The 17502-nt window shown below is 54.5% G+C and overlaps 1 protein-coding gene and 1 long non-coding RNA gene across 3 annotated transcripts in view; one reads left to right on the top strand and one right to left on the bottom strand.

Annotated features, from left to right (window-relative positions):
• Positions 1 to 1382: 1382 nt before the first annotated feature.
• SHD (Src homology 2 domain containing transforming protein D) lies at positions 1383 to 13589 on the bottom strand. The gene is made up of 6 exons (XM_045378804.3): positions 12289 to 13589; positions 9310 to 9415; positions 9043 to 9231; positions 6695 to 6818; positions 3333 to 3452; positions 1383 to 1658 (listed from the first exon to the last, which is right to left on the bottom strand). Exons 1-6 carry the CDS (start codon positions 12583 to 12585, stop codon positions 1466 to 1468), a joined length of 1029 nt encoding a protein of 342 aa, XP_045234739.1. The 5' UTR covers positions 12586 to 13589; the 3' UTR covers positions 1383 to 1465.
• The window catches only part of LOC123570200 (uncharacterized), a 15416-nt gene continuing 11446 nt past the window's right edge, over positions 13533 to 17502 (top strand). Inside the window, exons 1-2 of one of the 2 annotated variants that reach the window (XR_010583514.2) lie at positions 13533 to 13616; positions 15262 to 15353. This is a non-coding gene — a long non-coding RNA (uncharacterized lncRNA). The remainder of the gene's footprint in view (positions 13617 to 15261; positions 15354 to 17502) is intronic. The other variant, XR_006694221.3, reaches the window with a different exon arrangement.

The raw sequence follows: 17502 nt of genomic DNA, 5'->3' as shown, positions 1-17502 counted from the left end.
GCTGGTGTGTTTGTGGTGATTTGGGAGTGCTAAAAAGATCTGAAGAAATCAGGTGCGGTGGCTCATGCCTGTAATCCCAACGCTTTGGGGGCCGAGGTGGGCGGATCACCTGAGGTCGGGAGTTCGAGACCAGCCAACATGGAGAAACCCCATCTCTACTAAAAATACAAAAGTTAGCCAGGCATAGTGGTGCAGCTGATGTCTGTGGTCTCAGCTATTTGGGAGGCTGAGGGGGGAGGATCACTTGAGCCTCAGAGGTTGAAGTTGCAGTGAGTTATAATTATATCACTGTCCTCCAGCCTGGGTGGTAGAGTCCCTGTCACATACATGCACCAAAAAGATTTAAGGGGTCATGTGGGGGTCCCAGAGCTCCCAGGGGTGGCTGGAGAGGCCCACTGTGGCCAAGGGACTTGGTGACAACTCAAAGCCCCCCTCCCACCTTATACTTGTAGGGACAAATCCAAGGAGCAGGAAGTGGTGCTCTGGCTTCCAAACGGTCCCCTGCCCTGGAAGACCCCGTCCTCAGCTGGCATCACCCCCAGGCAGGCCTGGAGGTAGGGGGAGGAGCGGGCAGGGCAGGGGATTCGTGGTGTTTACCAGCTCCCCGGGTCTTCTGCCTGACTGTCACCTTGAAGTGACACCAGCTAGGCCCAGCTCCCCTCCCCTACTTCTGCTGTTTCCATGGGGACAGATGTCCTTTCTGCAGATCAAGCCCCTGCTGCCGGGAGGAGGGAGCGGGGCTGGTCCGAGAGCCTGGCCCCCTCGGTTTCTCCATCTTTGTGTGTCGGTTTCTATGGAGTGCGGTTTTCATCTTCTGTCTTTCTTCAGCAGTGAGAGACTGCTCTGTCTCCTACTCTCTGAGTTCTGATCCCTCCCTATGGGAGATTCAGGTTCCAATCCCAACTCTGCCCCCAAAACAAAGAGCTGGGGATGTGCTTGGCCCGTGAGGCCTCGAGGTTTTTTGTTTGTTTGTTTTGTTTTGTTTTTGAGACAGAGTTTCGCTCTCATTCCCCAGGCCGGAGTGCAATGGTATGATCTCAGCGCACTGCAATCTGCGCCTCCTGGGTTCAAACGATTCTCCTGCCTCAGCCTCCTGAGTAGCTGGGATTAGAGGCACGCGCCACCACGCCCGGTTAATCTTGTATTTTTAGTAGAGACGGGGTTTCTCCGTGTTGGTCAGGGTGGTCTCGAACTCCCAACCTCAGGTGATCTGCCCGCCTCAACCTCCCACAGTGCTGGGATTACAGGCGTGAGCCACCGTGCCGGGCCTCCTCCAGGGTTTCAATTACCCCATCATCCCCCTTTCCAGCACTGCCTAGGGCTTTCCCGATGGGAGTCAGCGATCCCACTTCCCTCTGCAGCCCAGAAAGGAAACTAACACAAACAATAACTTATTTATTTTCTAGGCCATGGGACGGCTTTGGGATACAATTCTGGGCCCGAGGACTCAAAAGGGGGCCGAGGGTCACTGTAAGGGGGTCTGCGTGACCACGGGGTACAGCAGAGCCAGATGCTCAGCGCCCTGCACCGGCAGTGGGCGTGAACTGTAGTGGAGGACGAGCTCGGGCACGCTGGGGAAGGGCCCGCTGTGTTGACCCAGCACCACCTGGTTCTCTCGGGTCCGTGCGAACTTCAGATGCAGGAAGCCCTGGCTGCTCCTGGGTGATGAGGGAGAAAGGGACTCCTAGCACCCCAGACACACCCAGAAAGCCACCATCCCCAAAGCCACCTCCCACAGTGCCCAGGGCCAGGTGCTCATGCGCCTCCATTCTCTGGTAAACAGCAGTGTGCTGGCTGGGATAGTTGCTCACACCTGTAATCCCAGTGATATGGGAGGCTGAGGCTATAGGATTGCTCCAGGCCAGGACTTAGAGACCAGCCTGGGCAACAGAGTGAGACCCCATCTCCACAGAAAAACATTAAAAAATTAGGCGGGCACGGTGGCTCACGCCAGTAATCGCAGCACTTTAGAAGGCCAAGTCAGGTGGATCACTTGAGGTCAGGAGTTTAAGACCAGCCTGGCTAACATGGTGAAACCCCGTCTCTACTAAAAATACAAAAAACTAGCCGGGCGTGGTGGCGGGCACCTGTAGTCCGAGCTACTCGGAGGCTGAGGCGGGAGAATGGTGTGAACCCGGGAGGTGGAGCTTGCAGTGAGCCGAGATCGCGCTACTGCACTCCAGCCTGGGCCACACAGCGAGACTCCGTCTCAAAAAAAAAAAAAAAAAAAAAGACCAGCCTGGCCAACATGGTGAAACCCCATCTCCACTAAAAATACAAAAATTAGCCGGGCATGGTGGCAGGCACCTGCGGTCCCAGCTACTCCGGAGGCTGAGGCAGGAGAATCCCTTGAACCTGGGAGGCAGAGACTGCAATGAGCTGATATTGTGCCACTGCACCCCAGCCTGGGTGACAGAGTGAGACTCCATCTCAAATAATAATAATAAAAATGATAATAGTAAGAGGCCAGGTACAGTGACCCACACCTGTAATCCCAGCACTTTGGGCGGCCGAGTCAGGCGGATTGCTTGAGACCGGGGGTTTGAGACCAGCCTGGCCAACATGGCCAAACCCTGTCTGTACTAAGAATACAAAAATTAGCCGAGCATGGTGGTGTGTGCCTGTAGTCTTCCGTCTCCCGAGTTCAAGCAATTCTGCCTCAGCCTCCGATGTGGCTGGAATTACAGGTATGCACCAGTATGCCCGACTAATTTTCGTATTTTTAGGAGAGAAGGAGTTTCACCACGTTGGCCAGGCTGGTCTCGAACTCCCGACCTCAAGTGATCCGCCCTCCTCGGCCTTCCAAAGTGCTAGGTTTACAGGCATGAACCACCATGCCCAGCCCCAATCTTGTGCTTTTAGATCTTACACTCAGACACCTAGCAGAATCTTAGGAGTGGTTTATAATTAGACAGAATTTTAGGGACGGAAGTGCATACAAACAGGGTCTCAACCTAAAACGCTTACAGGCACACCCTGAAATTTTGGCTTCAGACAGACACAAATTGATATACCTCCATTTTTGGACAAGGGAAGTCCAAAGGAATCTTGTGCACCTAGTTCCTCGTCTTACCTGAGGCCTGGACCTCCTCTGTGCCTTCCACTCCATCTTCTTGTATACCTCCAGTGATGGGGAGCTCATCCTCAATTTGCAGCCAGCTAATGGCCTCCCCGGAAGTCCCACCCCTTCTCCTAGAAGTCCCACCCACTGGCCTGGAAGCCCTTCCCAATGGCTGCTGGAGCCACACCCTCCCGTTCCCTCTGAATTAACCCAAAAGGGTGACTCATACAATCCTGTGACCCATGCAATCCCTGTGAGGCTGAGGGCTCACCTGAGAGACAAGGAGCAGTCCTGGGGGCTGGTCTCGCTGAGCCGCACTAGGTAGCTGCCTTCCTTGCAGAGGGACAGGAGGCTCTCTGCATCCGCCCTGTTCAGGGGGCCATGAAACCACCTACGGAGTGCAGACAGACGTCTCATCAAGGACTGTTCCCCTTCAAACACACTCTGGGGCCCTGTAATCCCAGCACTCGGGGACGCTGAGGCGGGCGGATTGCCTGAGGTCAGGAGTTGGAAACCAGACTCGCCAACATGGTGAAACCCCATCTCTACTAAAAATACAAAAAAATTAGCTGGGCGTGGTGGCGGGTGCCTGTAATCCCGGCTACTCCGGAGGTTGAGGTAGGGGAACTGCTTGAACCAGGGAGGTGGAAGTTGCAGTGGGCTGAGATCCAGCCACTGCACTCCAGTCTGGGCAACAGAGTGAGACTCCGTACAAAACAAACAAACAAACAAACAAACAAACAAACAACACATTCTGAGATCAGTTGGGTCCATGCACAGCTTGTGCGTGGGCTTGTGGCGTCCGAGACAGAGTCTTGCTCTGTTGCCAGGCTGGAGTGCAGTGGTGCAATTTTGGCTCACCTCAACCTCCACCTCCCGGGTTCAAGCGATTTTCCTGCCTCAGCCTCCCAAGTAGCTGGAACTACAGGTGCGCAGCACCACACCCAGCTAAGTTTTGTATTTTTAGTAGAGATGGGGTTTCACCACGTTAGCCAGGCTGGTTTGGAACTCCTGACCTCAGGTTATCTGCCCTCCTCAGCCTTCCAAAGTACTAGGATTACAGGTTTGAGCCACCGCACCTGGCTGATCCCCTTGGATTTTTCAAGAAGAGCCCTGGTTATTAGTATACCTGACTTTGATCTTCACAGCCTCTCTCATGTCCTTGTCAACTTCAATCACTTTCACAAAAGCAGTGCTTCATCTTGTACCTCACCCACCTGTCCCTTTCTTTTTTCTTTTGAGACGGAGTCTCACTCTGTCTCTCAGGCTAGAGTGCAGTGGCACGATCTTGGTTCACTGTAACCTCTGCCACCCAGATTGAAGTTATTCTCATGGCTTAGCCTCCTGAGTAGCTGGGACTACAGGTGCCAGCCCACAACTGGCTAATTTTTTTCTATTTTTAATAGAGACAGGGTTTCACCATGTTGGCCAGGCTGGTCTCGAACTGTTGACTTCAGGTTATCTGCCTGCTTCGGCCTCCCAAAGTGCTGGGATTACACGCATGAACCACCGCACCCAGCCCCTTTCTTAATGTTTTTTTGTTTTGTTTTGTTTTGAGATGGAGTCTCTCTGTCACCAGGCTGGAGTACAGTGGCGTGATCTCAGCTCACTGCAACGTCCACCTCCTGGATTCAAGAGATTCTCCTGCCTCAGCCTCCCAAGTAGCTGGGATTACAGGTATGCACCACCATACAGAGCTAATGTTTGTATTTTCAGTAGAGTTGGAGTTTCACCATGTTGGCCAGGATGGTCTCGATCTCTTGACCTCGTGATCTGCCCGCCTCGGTCTCCCAAAGCGCTGGGACTACAGGCGTGAGCCCCCGCGCCCGGCCTAATGTTTTGCTTCAATGTGCTCACAAAGGGGTCTGCAGTTGCAAGCAAGGTATCAAAGACAGAGAAGCACCAGAGCCTTTGCTGTTGTTCATAATGAAAGAAATCTGAAAAGAGAATAAGCACATATGGCGCGCCTGTGGTCCCATGGAGGAGGCGAAGGCAGGAGGATGGATTGATCCCAGGAGTTCAGGGGTACAGTGAGCTATGATTGTGCCACTACACTTCAGCCTGGGCAACAGAGCGAGACCCTGTCTGAAAGAAAGAGAAAGAAAGAGAGAAAGAGAAAAAGAGAAAGGGAAAGGGAAAGGGAAAGGGAAAGGGGAAGGGGAAGGGGAAGGGAAAGGGGAAGGAAGAACAGAGGGAGGGAGGGAGGGAGGGAAGGAAGAACAGAGGGAGGGAGGGAGGGAGGGAGGGAGGGAAGGAAGGAAGGAAGGAAGGAAGGAAGGAAGGAAGGAAGGAAGGAAGGAAGGAAGGAAAGAAGGAAAGGAAAGAAGAAAGGGCAGTGGCTCACGCCTGTCATCCCGACACTTTGGAAGGCCAAGGCAGGCACATCACCTGAGGTCAGGAGTTTGAGACCAGCCTGGCTAACATGGTGAAACTCCATCTCTACTAAAAATACAAAAATTAGCCAAGTGTGGTATCAGGAGCCTGTATTTCCAGCTATTTGGGAGGCTGAGGCAAGAGAATTGCTTGAACCGGGGAGGCGGAGATTGCAGTGAGCTGAGATGTACCACTGCACTCCAGCCTGGGCGACGAGAGCAAGACTTTGTCGAAAAAAAAAGGGAAAAGAGAAGACAGAAGAGAGGAGAGGAGAGAAGAGAAAAGAAGGAAGAGGGAAGGGCCGGGCGCACTAGCTCACACCTGTAATCCCAGCACTTTGGGAGGCTGAGGTGGACAGATCACGAGATCAGGAGTTCTAGAACAGCCTGGCCGACATACTGAAACCCCGTCTCTACTGAAAACACAAAAAGTAGCTGGGCGTGGTGGTGCAGGCCTGTAGTCCCAGCTACTCTGGAGGCTGAGGCAGGAGAATCACTTGAACCTGGGAGATGGAGGTTGCAGTGAGCCGAGATGGCGTCACTGTGCTCCAGCCTGGGCGACGGAGCAAGACTTGGGGAGGGAGGGAGGGAGCAAGGGAGGAAGAGAAAGAGAAAAAGAGAACAATCTTCACTCCCTAGGCCTCAGAGTTAAATAGCCAGTTCTGTATTGCCCACCGAAGAGATTTAGGGGTGACTGATAACATGGCCTGGATTCTGGGGACTTGGGCAGTCCCTCAAGGACCTCCCAGGCTGGAAGGGAACATAGTCAGCGTCTCCCAGCTCATGTGCGACCCCAGCACGGAGTTGCGAGCCCACCAAAATGCTGCGCCTCCTGACTCCATCCCAGGAACCAAAAACTTCGGGCTGAGAATGATTTCTGTCTCTTGGCTCTGAGTCTGTAAGTCCCACCCAGGTTAAGGAAGGAAATTCCCTTTTCTGTTGGAACCTGAGGCTCAGAGAGGTTAAGTGACTTGCCCCAGGCTACACAGCCAGGAGGGGAGAGCAGGGATTTGAACCCAGAACTTGATACCAGAGGGAAAGGGACCCCATCAGATTCGCTTTTGTGTCTAGCTGGGTGCCTGGCACAGAGCAGGCTCTGGCGCCCAGTAAAGAGTAGCTGAAGAAATGAAATAAGTGGATGAATGAATCGAAGTTCTCCCAGTTCCTCTAATCTGGGAAAACGAAAAAACTTCTGCCTGATACATTGGAGTCTGCAAATAACGTTCAACGGGGCTCCTCCACCTTCAGCTTCCCCACTCACGGCTGTTTCTCCAGGGGCAGGGCTGGGTCCACACGCTCCGCAGGCTGGGGGCTTCTGGGTGGGGGTCTCCGGAGCTCCTTGGCTGAGCCTGGAGTCCTCTCCCACTCTGGACTGTCAAACTGCACTGGAAGGGAGATTTAGAGAGGAAAGTGTTAAGTCCAGCCTATCTTGGGGGGGCGGGGCAGGGGCAAGCCAATGGAATCTCAGTAGGAAGGCAGGGCCAGCTTGGGACAACCTATCAGAGCCCAGGGGCTGGGCTTAAGGCAGGGGCTGGATTGGCCACAGGTGTAACCTATTGGCCTTCAGAAGAAATAGGTGTGGTCATTTATAAATCTGGTGGCAAGGCGCACAAGGATCTTGGCTAGAGGGGGTGGTTTAGAAGTTTCCAGAGGCCGGGCGCGGTGGCTCAAGCCTGTAATCCCAGCACTTTGGGAGGCCGAGACGGGCGGATCACGAGGTAAGGAGATCGAGACCATCCTGGCTAACACGGTGAAACCCCGTCTCTACTAAAAAATACAAAAAACTAGCCGGGCGAGGTGGCGGCGCCTGTAGTCTCAGCTACTCGGGAGGCTGAGGCAGGAGAATGGCGTGAACCCGGGAGGCGGAGCTTGCAGTGAGCTGAGATCCGGCCACTGCACTCCAGCCTGGGCGACAGAGCGAGACTCCGTCTCAAAAAAAAAAAAAAAAAAAAAAAAAAGTTTCCAGAGAGAAGCCCTACTTCCTAAATCCCTTCTGGGTTCAGGCTAGACTGGAGCCAAGTCCTAAAACTGGAAAATCACCCCCAATCTACAGACAGGTGGACCAAGGCACTGAGCTCTAAATACCCTCCCAGTAATAAAACTTTGGGGGCAAAGTCGTGTTTGGGGGCAAAGTCGTGTTTGCACAACTAGAATCTGGTCCAAATGCTATGCTGTGCTGTGCTGTGCTGTGCTGTGCTGTGCTGTGCTATGCTATGCTATGCTATGCTATGCTATGCTATGCTATGCAAGTTTAGCTGTTGTCGCCCAGGCTGGAGTGCAGTGGCGCGATCTTGACTCACCGCAACCTCCGCCTCCTGGGTTCAAAGCAATTCTCCTGCCTCAGCCTCCTGAGCAGCTGGGATTACAGGCACGTGCCACCACGCCCGGGTAATTTTGTATTTTTAGTAGAGACGGAGGTTTCTCCATGTTGGTCAGGCTGGTCTCGAACTTGTGACCTCAAATGATCCACCTGCCTCGGCCTCCCAAAGTGCTGGGATTACAGGCGTGAGCCACCATGGCTGGCAACTATTTTATTTATTTATTTATTTATTTATTTATTTATTATTATTATTTTTAGACGGAGTCTCGCTCTGTCGTCCAGGCTGGAGTGCAGTGGCCGGATCTCAGCTCACTGCAAGCTCCGCCTCCCGGGTTTACGCCATTCTCCTGCCTCAGCCTCCCAAGTAGCTGGGACTACAGGCGCCCGCCACCTCGCCTGGCTAGTTTTTTTTGTATTTTTTAGTAGAGACGGGGTTTCACCGTGTTAACCAGGATGGTCTTGATCTCCTGACCTCGTGATCCGCCCGTCTCGGCCTCCCAAAGTGCTGGGATTACAGGCTATTTTATTTTTTAAAGCTGATTTTATCATTATCTCTTTCACAGAGGAGAAAACTAAGGTTCAGAGACTTGTCTAAGCTCATCCAGTTCAGCTGGAAATTAACCTGTAGTTTACCAGCAGCTAGTAAGAAACGCTGCCCCTGCCACCCCCACATCCTATTCCAAAAGCAAGCCATATTCCCCGCCCCACACCACACTGAGCAGGATAAGTAGGTTCCATTCCACTCTAAAAAGCGTTTGCGTTTCCAAGGAAGATGTAGGTTGTCTTGGAAGAAAGAATTTAGGACTATCAGTCATTCACACTCTAGTGAGAATTAATAAACTACCAAAGTGGCAAGTGATTGGACTCTACTTTTTTTTTTTTTTCCTGAGACAGAGTCTTGCCCTGTCTCCCGGGCTGGAGTGCAGTGGCACGATCTCGGCTCACTGCAAGCTCTGCCTCCCGGGTTCACGCTATTCTTGTGTGTCAGCCTCCCGAGTATCTGGGACTACAAGAGCCCACCACCACACCCGGCTAATTTTTTTTTTTTTTTTTTTTTTTTTTTGGTATTTTTTAGTAGAGACGGGGTTTCGCCGTGTTAGCCAGGATGGTCTCGATCTCCTGACCTCGTGATCCACCCGCCTTGGCCTCCCAAAGTGCTGGGATTACAGGTGTGAGCCACCACGCCCGGCCAATTGGACTCTACTTTGTAAACTGAAACAGGAGACATGACGGGTGAGGAAATGCAGGGATGGGGCATTCAGATGTCAGAGTGTGGGTCTGAGAAGCACCTGCAAACGCCCTGGAGATGTGGTCTTTCTTCCACTCCCAGGGCTGATCATACTCATCTGCTGGCCGTTCATCCTCCTGGGGCATCCGGCTCTGCCGAGGCTTCTGCCCAGAAGGGGGTCCATCTGCTGTCTCTGGGTCCTGTTCCTCATAAGGGGTGTCATAGAGTTGCACCCCTCTGCCGGGCAGTTCTAGGAGGTCGGGGATACTGTTCAGCTCCTGCTCCCATCTGGGACCCTGTTACCTTCTCCCAAGCCCTGCCCACTCACCACTCATGACCCGTTGGGCGTCGTAGGGCTCCATGTACCCATCATCCGGGGGTGCAGGATGAGGCTGAGCATCAAAGGGGTCCGAATACTCAGTGTCAGCTTCCAGCTGTGGAGAGAAGGAAGGCGAGAAGACAAGGACTCAGAGGGGCATCCCTGCTAAGTGATGCTGCACCTCTTGCCTGCTCACAGGGCCATCTGACACCTCTCCAAGAGTTTTTATTTATTTTTTATTTTTATTAGTTAATTTATTATTTATTTTTATTTTTTGAGACGGAGTCTCGCTCTGTCACCCAGGCTGTAGTGCAGTGGCGCGATCTCAGCTCACTGCAACCTCCGCTTCCTGAGTTCAAGCAATTCTCCTGCCTCAGCCTCCTGAGTAGCTGGGACTACAGGCACCTGCCACCTCGCCCGGCTAGTTTTTTGTATTTTTAGTAGAGATGGGGTTTCACCGTGTTAGCCAGGATGGTCTCGATCTCCTGACCTCATGATCTGCCTGCCTCGGCCTCCCAAAGTGTTGGGATTACAGGCATGAGCCACCACGCCCTGCCGAGTTTTTATTTTTAATTAATTAATTTTTATTTAATTAATTTATTTTTCGAGATGGAGTCTCGCTCTGTCACCCAGGCTGGAGTGCAGTGGCGCGATCTCAGCTCACTGCAAGCTCCGCCTTCCGGGTTCACACCATTCCCCTGCCTCAGCCTCCTGAGCAGCTGGGACTACAGGCGCCCACCACCACGCCCGGCTAATTTTTTGTATTTTTAGTAGAGACGGGGTTTCACAGTGTTAGCCAGGATGGTCTCGATCTCCTGACCTCGTGATCCGCCCGCCTCAGCCTCATAAAGTCCTGGGATTACAGGCATGAGCCACTGCACCTGGCCCTAATTAATTAATTAATTAATTTAGAGATGGAGTCTTGCTCCCTCGCTCAGGCTGGAGTGCAGTGGCGTGATCTCGGCTGACTGCAACCTCTGACCTCCAGGATCAAGCGATTCTCCTGCCTCAGTCTCCCAAGTAGCTGGGATTACAGGTGCCTGCCACCACACCTGGCTAATTTTTGTATTTTTAGTAGAGATGGGGTTTCGCTATGTTGGCCAGGCTGGTCTCGAACTCCCAACCTTAGATGAACCGCCCGCTTCAGCCTCCCAAAGTGCTGGGATTACAGGCAAGAGCCACCGCGCAAAAATAACTTTCCAAGAGTTCATTTTGGGGGTTGGAGAGGGAGTCTGTTACCCAAAAGTGCTTGCAAACAGATGACGGCTTCCCACGTCTCCCTCTATGTTGATCCCATTTCCCCAACACAGACACCTGCCTCCCTCCTTCGCCCACTTCAATGCGTCTCAGGTGCCAGCACTGTTGTCAAGGTTTTACCTGTGCTGATTTGTAATACCAACACGTAGTAAGCACACCGTCCCCATTTTCCAGACAAGGAAGCCAAGGCACAGAGTGTTTTGCTCAAGGACGCACAGCTGGTAAGTAAGAGGCAGAGTTTGATCCCGTGTAACGGGTTTCCTCGAGTCCCTGGCTCTTCTTACCAACGTCTTACTTCTTATTTATTTGTTTATTTGTTTATTGAGACAGAGTCTTGCTCTTGTCACCCAGGCTGGAGGGCAGTGGTGTGATGTCAGCTCACTGCAACCTCTGCCTCCTGGGTTCAAGCAATTCTCCTGCATCATCCTCACGATTAGCTGGGATTATAGGCGACCCGGCTAATTTTTGTATTTTTGGTAGAGACGGGGTTTCACCGTGTTGGCCATGCTGGTCTCAAACTCCTGACCTCAGGTGATCCACCTGCCTGGACCTCCCAAAGTGCTGGCATTACAGATGTGAGCCACCACACCCAGGCTTTTTGTTTGTTTGTTTTTGTTTTTTTGAGACAGGGTGTTGCTCTGTTACCCAGGCTGAAGTGCAGTGGCGCAATCATGACTCACTGCAGCCTTGATCTTCTAAGGCTCAAGCGATCCTCCTGCTTCAGGCTCCTGAGTAGCTGGGACTACAGGTGTGCACCACAACTGGCTAATGTTTTGATTTTTTTTTTTTTTTTTTTTTTTTTTTTTTTTTTTGTAGAGACGAGGTCTCACTCTGTTAGCCTGGGCTGGTCTCGAACTCCTGGGCTCAAGCAATCCTCCCACCTCAACCTCCCAAAGTGCTGGAATTACAGGCATGAGCTACTGCACCTGGTGGCCTGAGTTCAAATCCTAGTAAGCTAGAACCCCATGAGACCTTAGGCAAGTCACTGCCATTCTGGGAGCCTCAGTTTCACTTACACAAAATGGGGACATGGTGGTAGGAAGGGCAGCGTCATCGGGGGGATGTTTAGGTGCCCTGCGGGGGAGCAACTCACTCAGATCTATTTTAGGAAGATCCCACCAGGTTCGTAGGGAAGGGTTGCTGAGGGGAGGGGGGTGGGGGGGCACGGGGGATGGCCATGGAAGAGGAGGACCCAGAGACCAAGCAGGGCGGTCAGAGAGGCAGGAGGATAACCAGCATTATGCATTGAAAAGGGACAGATATCGACCTGGGCACAGTGACTCACACCTGTAATCCCAGTACTTTGGGAGGCAGAGCCGGGAGGATCAACTGAGGTCAGGAGTTTGAGTCCAGCCTGGCCAGCATAGTGAAACCCGTCTCTACTGAAAATACAAAAATTAGCCGGGTGTGGTGGCGCACACCTGTAATCCCAGCTACTGGAGAGGCTGAGGCAGGAGAATCGCTTGAACCCCAGGAGGTGGAGGTTGCAATGAGCCGAGATCCCACCACTGCGCTCCAGCCTGGGTGACAGAGGGAGACTCTGTCTCGAAAAATAAAAAAATAAAAATAACAGACCTCCCCAGGCAGGTGGGGGTCTGGAGTACCGGGAAGGGTCTGTCTGCTGTCCCGGTTCCCCGCTGTGCTCACACATAAAACAAGCTCTCCAGGATCCAGAGAGCCCAGCCTGAGCCTCCCCTCCACCCAGTCTCCCGGGGCCACCCAGCCACGCACCTCCTCCCCGGGGCCGCCCAGAAGGGCCTTGGCTCTGGCCATATCCGCAGCCTCCACCTTGATGAGCCGGTGCTTGGGAGAGCCGTACTTGGCATCTCCGGGGTTCTTGGAGTCCCCAGGGCCCGCTGGGTCCGGCTCCAAGCGGCTCTCCGCGTCCTCATAGGGGTCTTCGAAGTCCAGGTTCTTCTGCGCGCGGTAGGCCCTCAGGATGTCGCTCTCGGTGTAGTCTGGGGTGGGCGGCTGCGGAGGGGGCCTCCGACCGCCAAAGCTCAGGTAGTCCCGTAGCCACTTGGCCATTTGGGCGCCTGTCACCCCAATCGGGCCACTGTCAGAGGGGCCCCCACATACCCTTCTCCAGGCCCCTTTCCTCAGGGAGGAGGAGGAGGAGGAGGAGAGGAAGGGAAGAGCAGGAAAGGAGGAGAAAGATCAGGTGCGCCCTTTGGCGGGGTTCTGGATGGATAGAGGCAAGGAAAAGGTGAAAGGGGGGGGGAAAAGGAGGCGACAGAGGAGGGAGGGAGGACAAGCCCGCTTTAGCCGGGTTTGGCAAGCACCGCAGGGGAAGGGGGCGTCCCGCAGGGCCCTGAGTGCCGCGCGCTAGGGGCTAGGGCGAGGGGCATCCGCGGAGGCGCGCGGAGTTTCCGCGGGCAGCGCGGTTCCCTGGAGCAACTCGGCCGCCCGCCGCCTCCGGGAAGCTCCGGGATCCCTTCCTGGGGTCGGGAGATCGGGGCCAGCGCCACCTGCGGACGCTCCCGGCCCCTCGCCCAGTCCGGACGCCTGGGTTCTCAGCGCAGCGGGCGGGTTCCCCAGGGGCGCAGGCGCCGCGCGCAAAGTTGGGCCGCGGAGACGGTGACCCCGGCGGGACGCATCCTTTGTCGCGCTCCTCTCGGCTCAGCGGGGAGCCCCCAATCCCGCGGTCCCCGGCCGGGCCGCCTCGATCCGGCCCCAGCCACCCGCACAAAGGGAAATAAAAACCTCCTCCAATCCCTCTTCACGCTTTCGGAGACACTTTCCCCGCCGCCGCCGGGAGGTGGGACGCTGGGGAGGGGAGAGCGCGGGAGGACGCCCCGGTTCCCACCAGCCCCGGGCCGCGTCCCGGGCAGCAGCGTCCAGGCTCCCCCGCCTCCCCTCGGCCGCGTCCCCCGCCCCTCCCCTCCCCCTGCGCTCCCCTCGGAGGTGACTGAGACCTTCAGCTGTTCTGGGGAGGGAGGGAGCCGCTGCCCGCGGAGGGAAGGGGGGCTGGGGGCGGGAGTCGCCGGGGCCGAGGCCGCGGCAGCTGGACACTGACCCGGACGCCCGAGACTGGCCGCAGCGAGCGCGGAGCCCGGGAGGTGGGGACCGGCTGGGAGTGACACTGCTGGGGAGGGAGAGAGGGAAGAGAGGGGAGGGGGAGAAGGAGGGGAGGGGGAAATTGCCCGGGAAATGGGGGACTGGACTTGACCGCCAGAAGGGGTGAAATTGACCAGCAGAGGGGGTGGGAATGACCGCCACTGAGGGTCGAAATGGAACCGATGTCTGGCGGTGAAACGGACCGGCAGAGTGGGGGTGTGGAAATTGGTGGAGAGGTCACTGGTTGAAATTGATATTGACGCAGCAGAAGGAAGAGGGGGGCAAAGGAAGGGACGGTGGGGATCAGGCTTCCCCTCCCCCAAGAGGGCTCTGCTCTGTTCCCCGATCCCTTCCCAGGGGACTAATTGCGGGCAGGGGGAGGGTTGGGGGCAGCTGGCCTGGGGAAGGGAGATGGTATCTGTGCCTGGCGCCTGTCCTCTGCATCTGTCCCTTTGTGGCTTCTGGGGGGCGGGGGGCGGGAAGAGGGGCAGAAGTGAGAGGGGCCTGGCCTGAACTGGCTGCCTGTTGTCAGCTGCTGCTGCCGTTGTCTGAGGGTAAGGGCACTGAGAGGTTTGGGGGGGGGTGGGAGAGGAAAAGGAAGCCACTGGCCAATTTTCCAGTGCAGAACCATTTTTTTTTTCTTTCCCCATAAAGGGGCTTGCCCAGCTCCCCCTAATGACTGGAGTGAGGGGTGGCCAGGAAGGATGGGACCCCAGATTCTCTCCTCTGGTGGCCAGCCCCCCGGTTGGGCACAGGTCATAGCTTGGAGGTGACAGCTGAAGGACGAGACAGCAGTCAGAACTAACACTGCTATGACTGGGCCCTCCTAGCAGCCCGGCGGGGCTGAGGGCAGGGTCTGTCACCCCCTGAGTCTTGGTTTTCCTTATTTGAAAGATGTGGTTTCTAACAGGAAAAGCCAGACAGCTCTAGGAAGGATTCCAGGAGGGACTGAGTTATCACCTGGATTCCTCGTTTTATGGATGGGGAAACCGAGGCACAGAGATGGGAGGGACTTGTTCAGAGCCACTCCACAGCTCATTCTGCCTGGACACTGCCATGGGACCTGGCCTAGGGTGGCACTGGAATCTCTTTTTTTTTTTTGAGACGGAGTCTCGCCCTGTCACCCAGGCTGGAGTGCAGTGTTGTGATCTTGGCTCACTGCAACCTCCGCCTCCCGGGTTCAACCGATTCTCCTGCCTCAGCCTCCTGAGTAGCTGGGATTACAGGCTCCTGCCACCACGCCCAGCTAATTTTTGTACTTTTAGTGGAGATGGGGTTTCACCATGTTGGCCAGGCTGGTCTTGAACTCCTGACCTCAGGTGATCCGCCGGCCTCGGCCTCCCAAAGTGCTCTTCATGGAATCTGTTCTGCAACTCCTTTCCATGATGAGCTCCATTATCCAGATGGGAAAACTGAGGCCTGGAGCCAACAAGGCAAAGCCCCTGAAGGATGCAGGTGTCTAGACCCTTCTGTTCCTCCCCTTCCCTGCACTGGCTGTGTTCCCCAACACACACCTGTTGAACTCCTTCCTCCCTCCTGAGGTGCATGGTCACCCCCGCTTCCCCCCACCCTTTCAGATCAGCGACAAGGCGGCGTCCCACGGGGCGGCCAGGGAGCACAGCAGATAATTGTCGTGCTTTCTGTCAGCCGCAAGGCAATTCCAGGGCGCGGGGATGAGCTGTTGACAGATCTCATCAAATCCGAGTCGTCTCCCTGCCGGATAAGACTGGATGTCTGAGGTATAAATATTTGAAAGGGGCCTTCTAATTACAGTCTGTGCCAGGAATAGCAATTAGAGGCCCCCGGGCCAGAATCAAACGGCACTTGACTTTCCTGTGCTTTGGAGCTGGCTTCTCCTGGGGCTGCACCCCCACCCTACCCCAAGGAGGGGAGAGGGGAGAGGCTGGCAGGAGAGGCAGGAGGAGGAGGTAGAAGAGACAGAGATCCAGGCTGGGGGTCCAGTCACCTTGCCTTGTGACCTTGAATCAGCCACGTAATCTCGTGAGCTTTGGACGTCTTTCTTTTTCTTTTCTTTTCTTCTTCTTTTTTTTTTTTTTTTTTGAGACAGGGGTCTCGCTCTGTTGCCCAGGCTGGAGTGTAGCATTGCAATCACAGCTCACTGCAGCCTCAACATCCTGGGCTCAAACGATCCCCCCATCTCAGCCTCCCAGTAGCTAAGATTACAGGTGCACACCACCACACCTGGCTAATTTTTTTTGTTTGTTTGTTTGGGGGGCAGAGTCTTGCTTTGTTGCCCAGGCCTGGAGTGCAGTGGTGTGATCTCGGCTCACTGCAACCTCCGCCTCCCAGGTTGAAGCAATTCTCCTGCCTCAGCCTCCTGAGTAGCTGGGATTATAGTAGGCATGCACCACCATGCATGGCTAATTTTTGTATTTTTAGTAGAGATGGGGTTTCACCATGTTGGTCAGGCTCGTCTCGAACTCCTAACCTCATGATCCACCTGCCACAGCCTCCTGAAGTACTGAGATTACAGGCATGAGCAACCGCACCTGGCCAACACCTGGCTAATTTTTTTTTATAGAGATGGGGTTTCGCTATGTTGCCCAGGCTGTACTTGAACTCCTGTCTTCAAGCAATCCTCCCCGCTCCCAAAGTGCTGGGATTACACTCCCTTTGGCCTCCCAGAGTGCTGGGATTACAGGACTGAGCCACTGCACCAGCTTTGGATTTCTGACCAGGAGAGGAGGGAACCAGGGAGGGCTACCAGGAGGTGGGCGCTGAGTGGGTAATAACAAGGAGGTGGGCGGGGCAGCGGGGACCCTCCTTCCCCAGCATTCTGGGTCTGAGAGGCAGCTCATGGGGGGCTCCTCCAGGGTGGGTGGGGCCCAAGGAACTATCCTCAGGAGGTTCTCCCAGGTTCCAGAATCCCAGCCTGTCAGACACTGGCCCATGACAGTGGGTAAATGAGAGAATAACAGCTCACCCCTGTTAAGCACTTATGGCCAGGCACTGATTTTGGTGCTTTTTGCTTGGTTTCCTTGCTCTTTTTTTTTTTTTTTTGAGGTTAAGTCCCGCTCTGTCGCCCAGGTTGGAGTGCAGTGGTGCGATCTCAGCTCACGGCAACCTCTGCCTCCCGGGTTCAAGCGATTCTCCTGCTGCAGTCTCCCAAGTAGCTGGGTTTACAGGTGCCCGCCACCATGTCCAGCTAAATTTTATATTTTTAGTAGAGATGGTGTTTCACCATGTTGGCCAGGCTACTCTTGAGCTCCTGACCTTGTGATCCGCCCGCCTTGGCCCCCCAAAGTGCTGAGATTACAGGAGTGAGCCACCATGTACAGACTTGCTGTGTTTTTTTGTTGTTGTTGTTTTTTCTTAAAGACATAATTCACATCGGCTGCGGTGACTCACACCTGTAATCCCAGCACTTTGGGAGGCCAAGGTAGGTGGATCACCTGAGGTCAGGAGCTCGAGACCAGCCTGGCCAAGATGGTGAAACCCTGTCTCTACTAAAAATACAAAAATTATCCAGGTGTGGTGTCGGGCACCTGTAACCCAGCTACTCGGGAGGCAGGAGAATCACTTGAACTCGGGAAGCGGAGGTTGCCATAAGCCAAGATTGCACCACTGCACTCCAGCATGGGCAACAGAGTGAGACTCCATCTCAAAAAAAAAAAAAAACCAAAAAACCCAAAAAACATGACTCACATATCCTACAATTCACCCATTTAGAGTGTACAATTCAGTGATTTTTTAGTAGAGACTGGGTTTCACCATGTTGGCCAGGATGGTCTCCATCTCTTGACCTCGTGATCCACCCGCCTCAGCCTCCCAAAGTGCTGGGATTATAGGCTTGAGCCACCGTACCTGGCCAGGCCTGTGTTTTTTAATTTTTAAAATTCTTCTAGAGGGTCGGGTGTGGTGGCTCAA

Source organism: Macaca fascicularis, chromosome 19, assembly GCF_037993035.2.
Source record: "Macaca fascicularis isolate 582-1 chromosome 19, T2T-MFA8v1.1".
NCBI lineage: Eukaryota > Metazoa > Chordata > Mammalia > Primates > Cercopithecidae > Macaca > Macaca fascicularis.
Note: the sequence above shows the minus strand (reverse complement) of the source record. Positions and strands in the feature narration are given on the sequence as shown.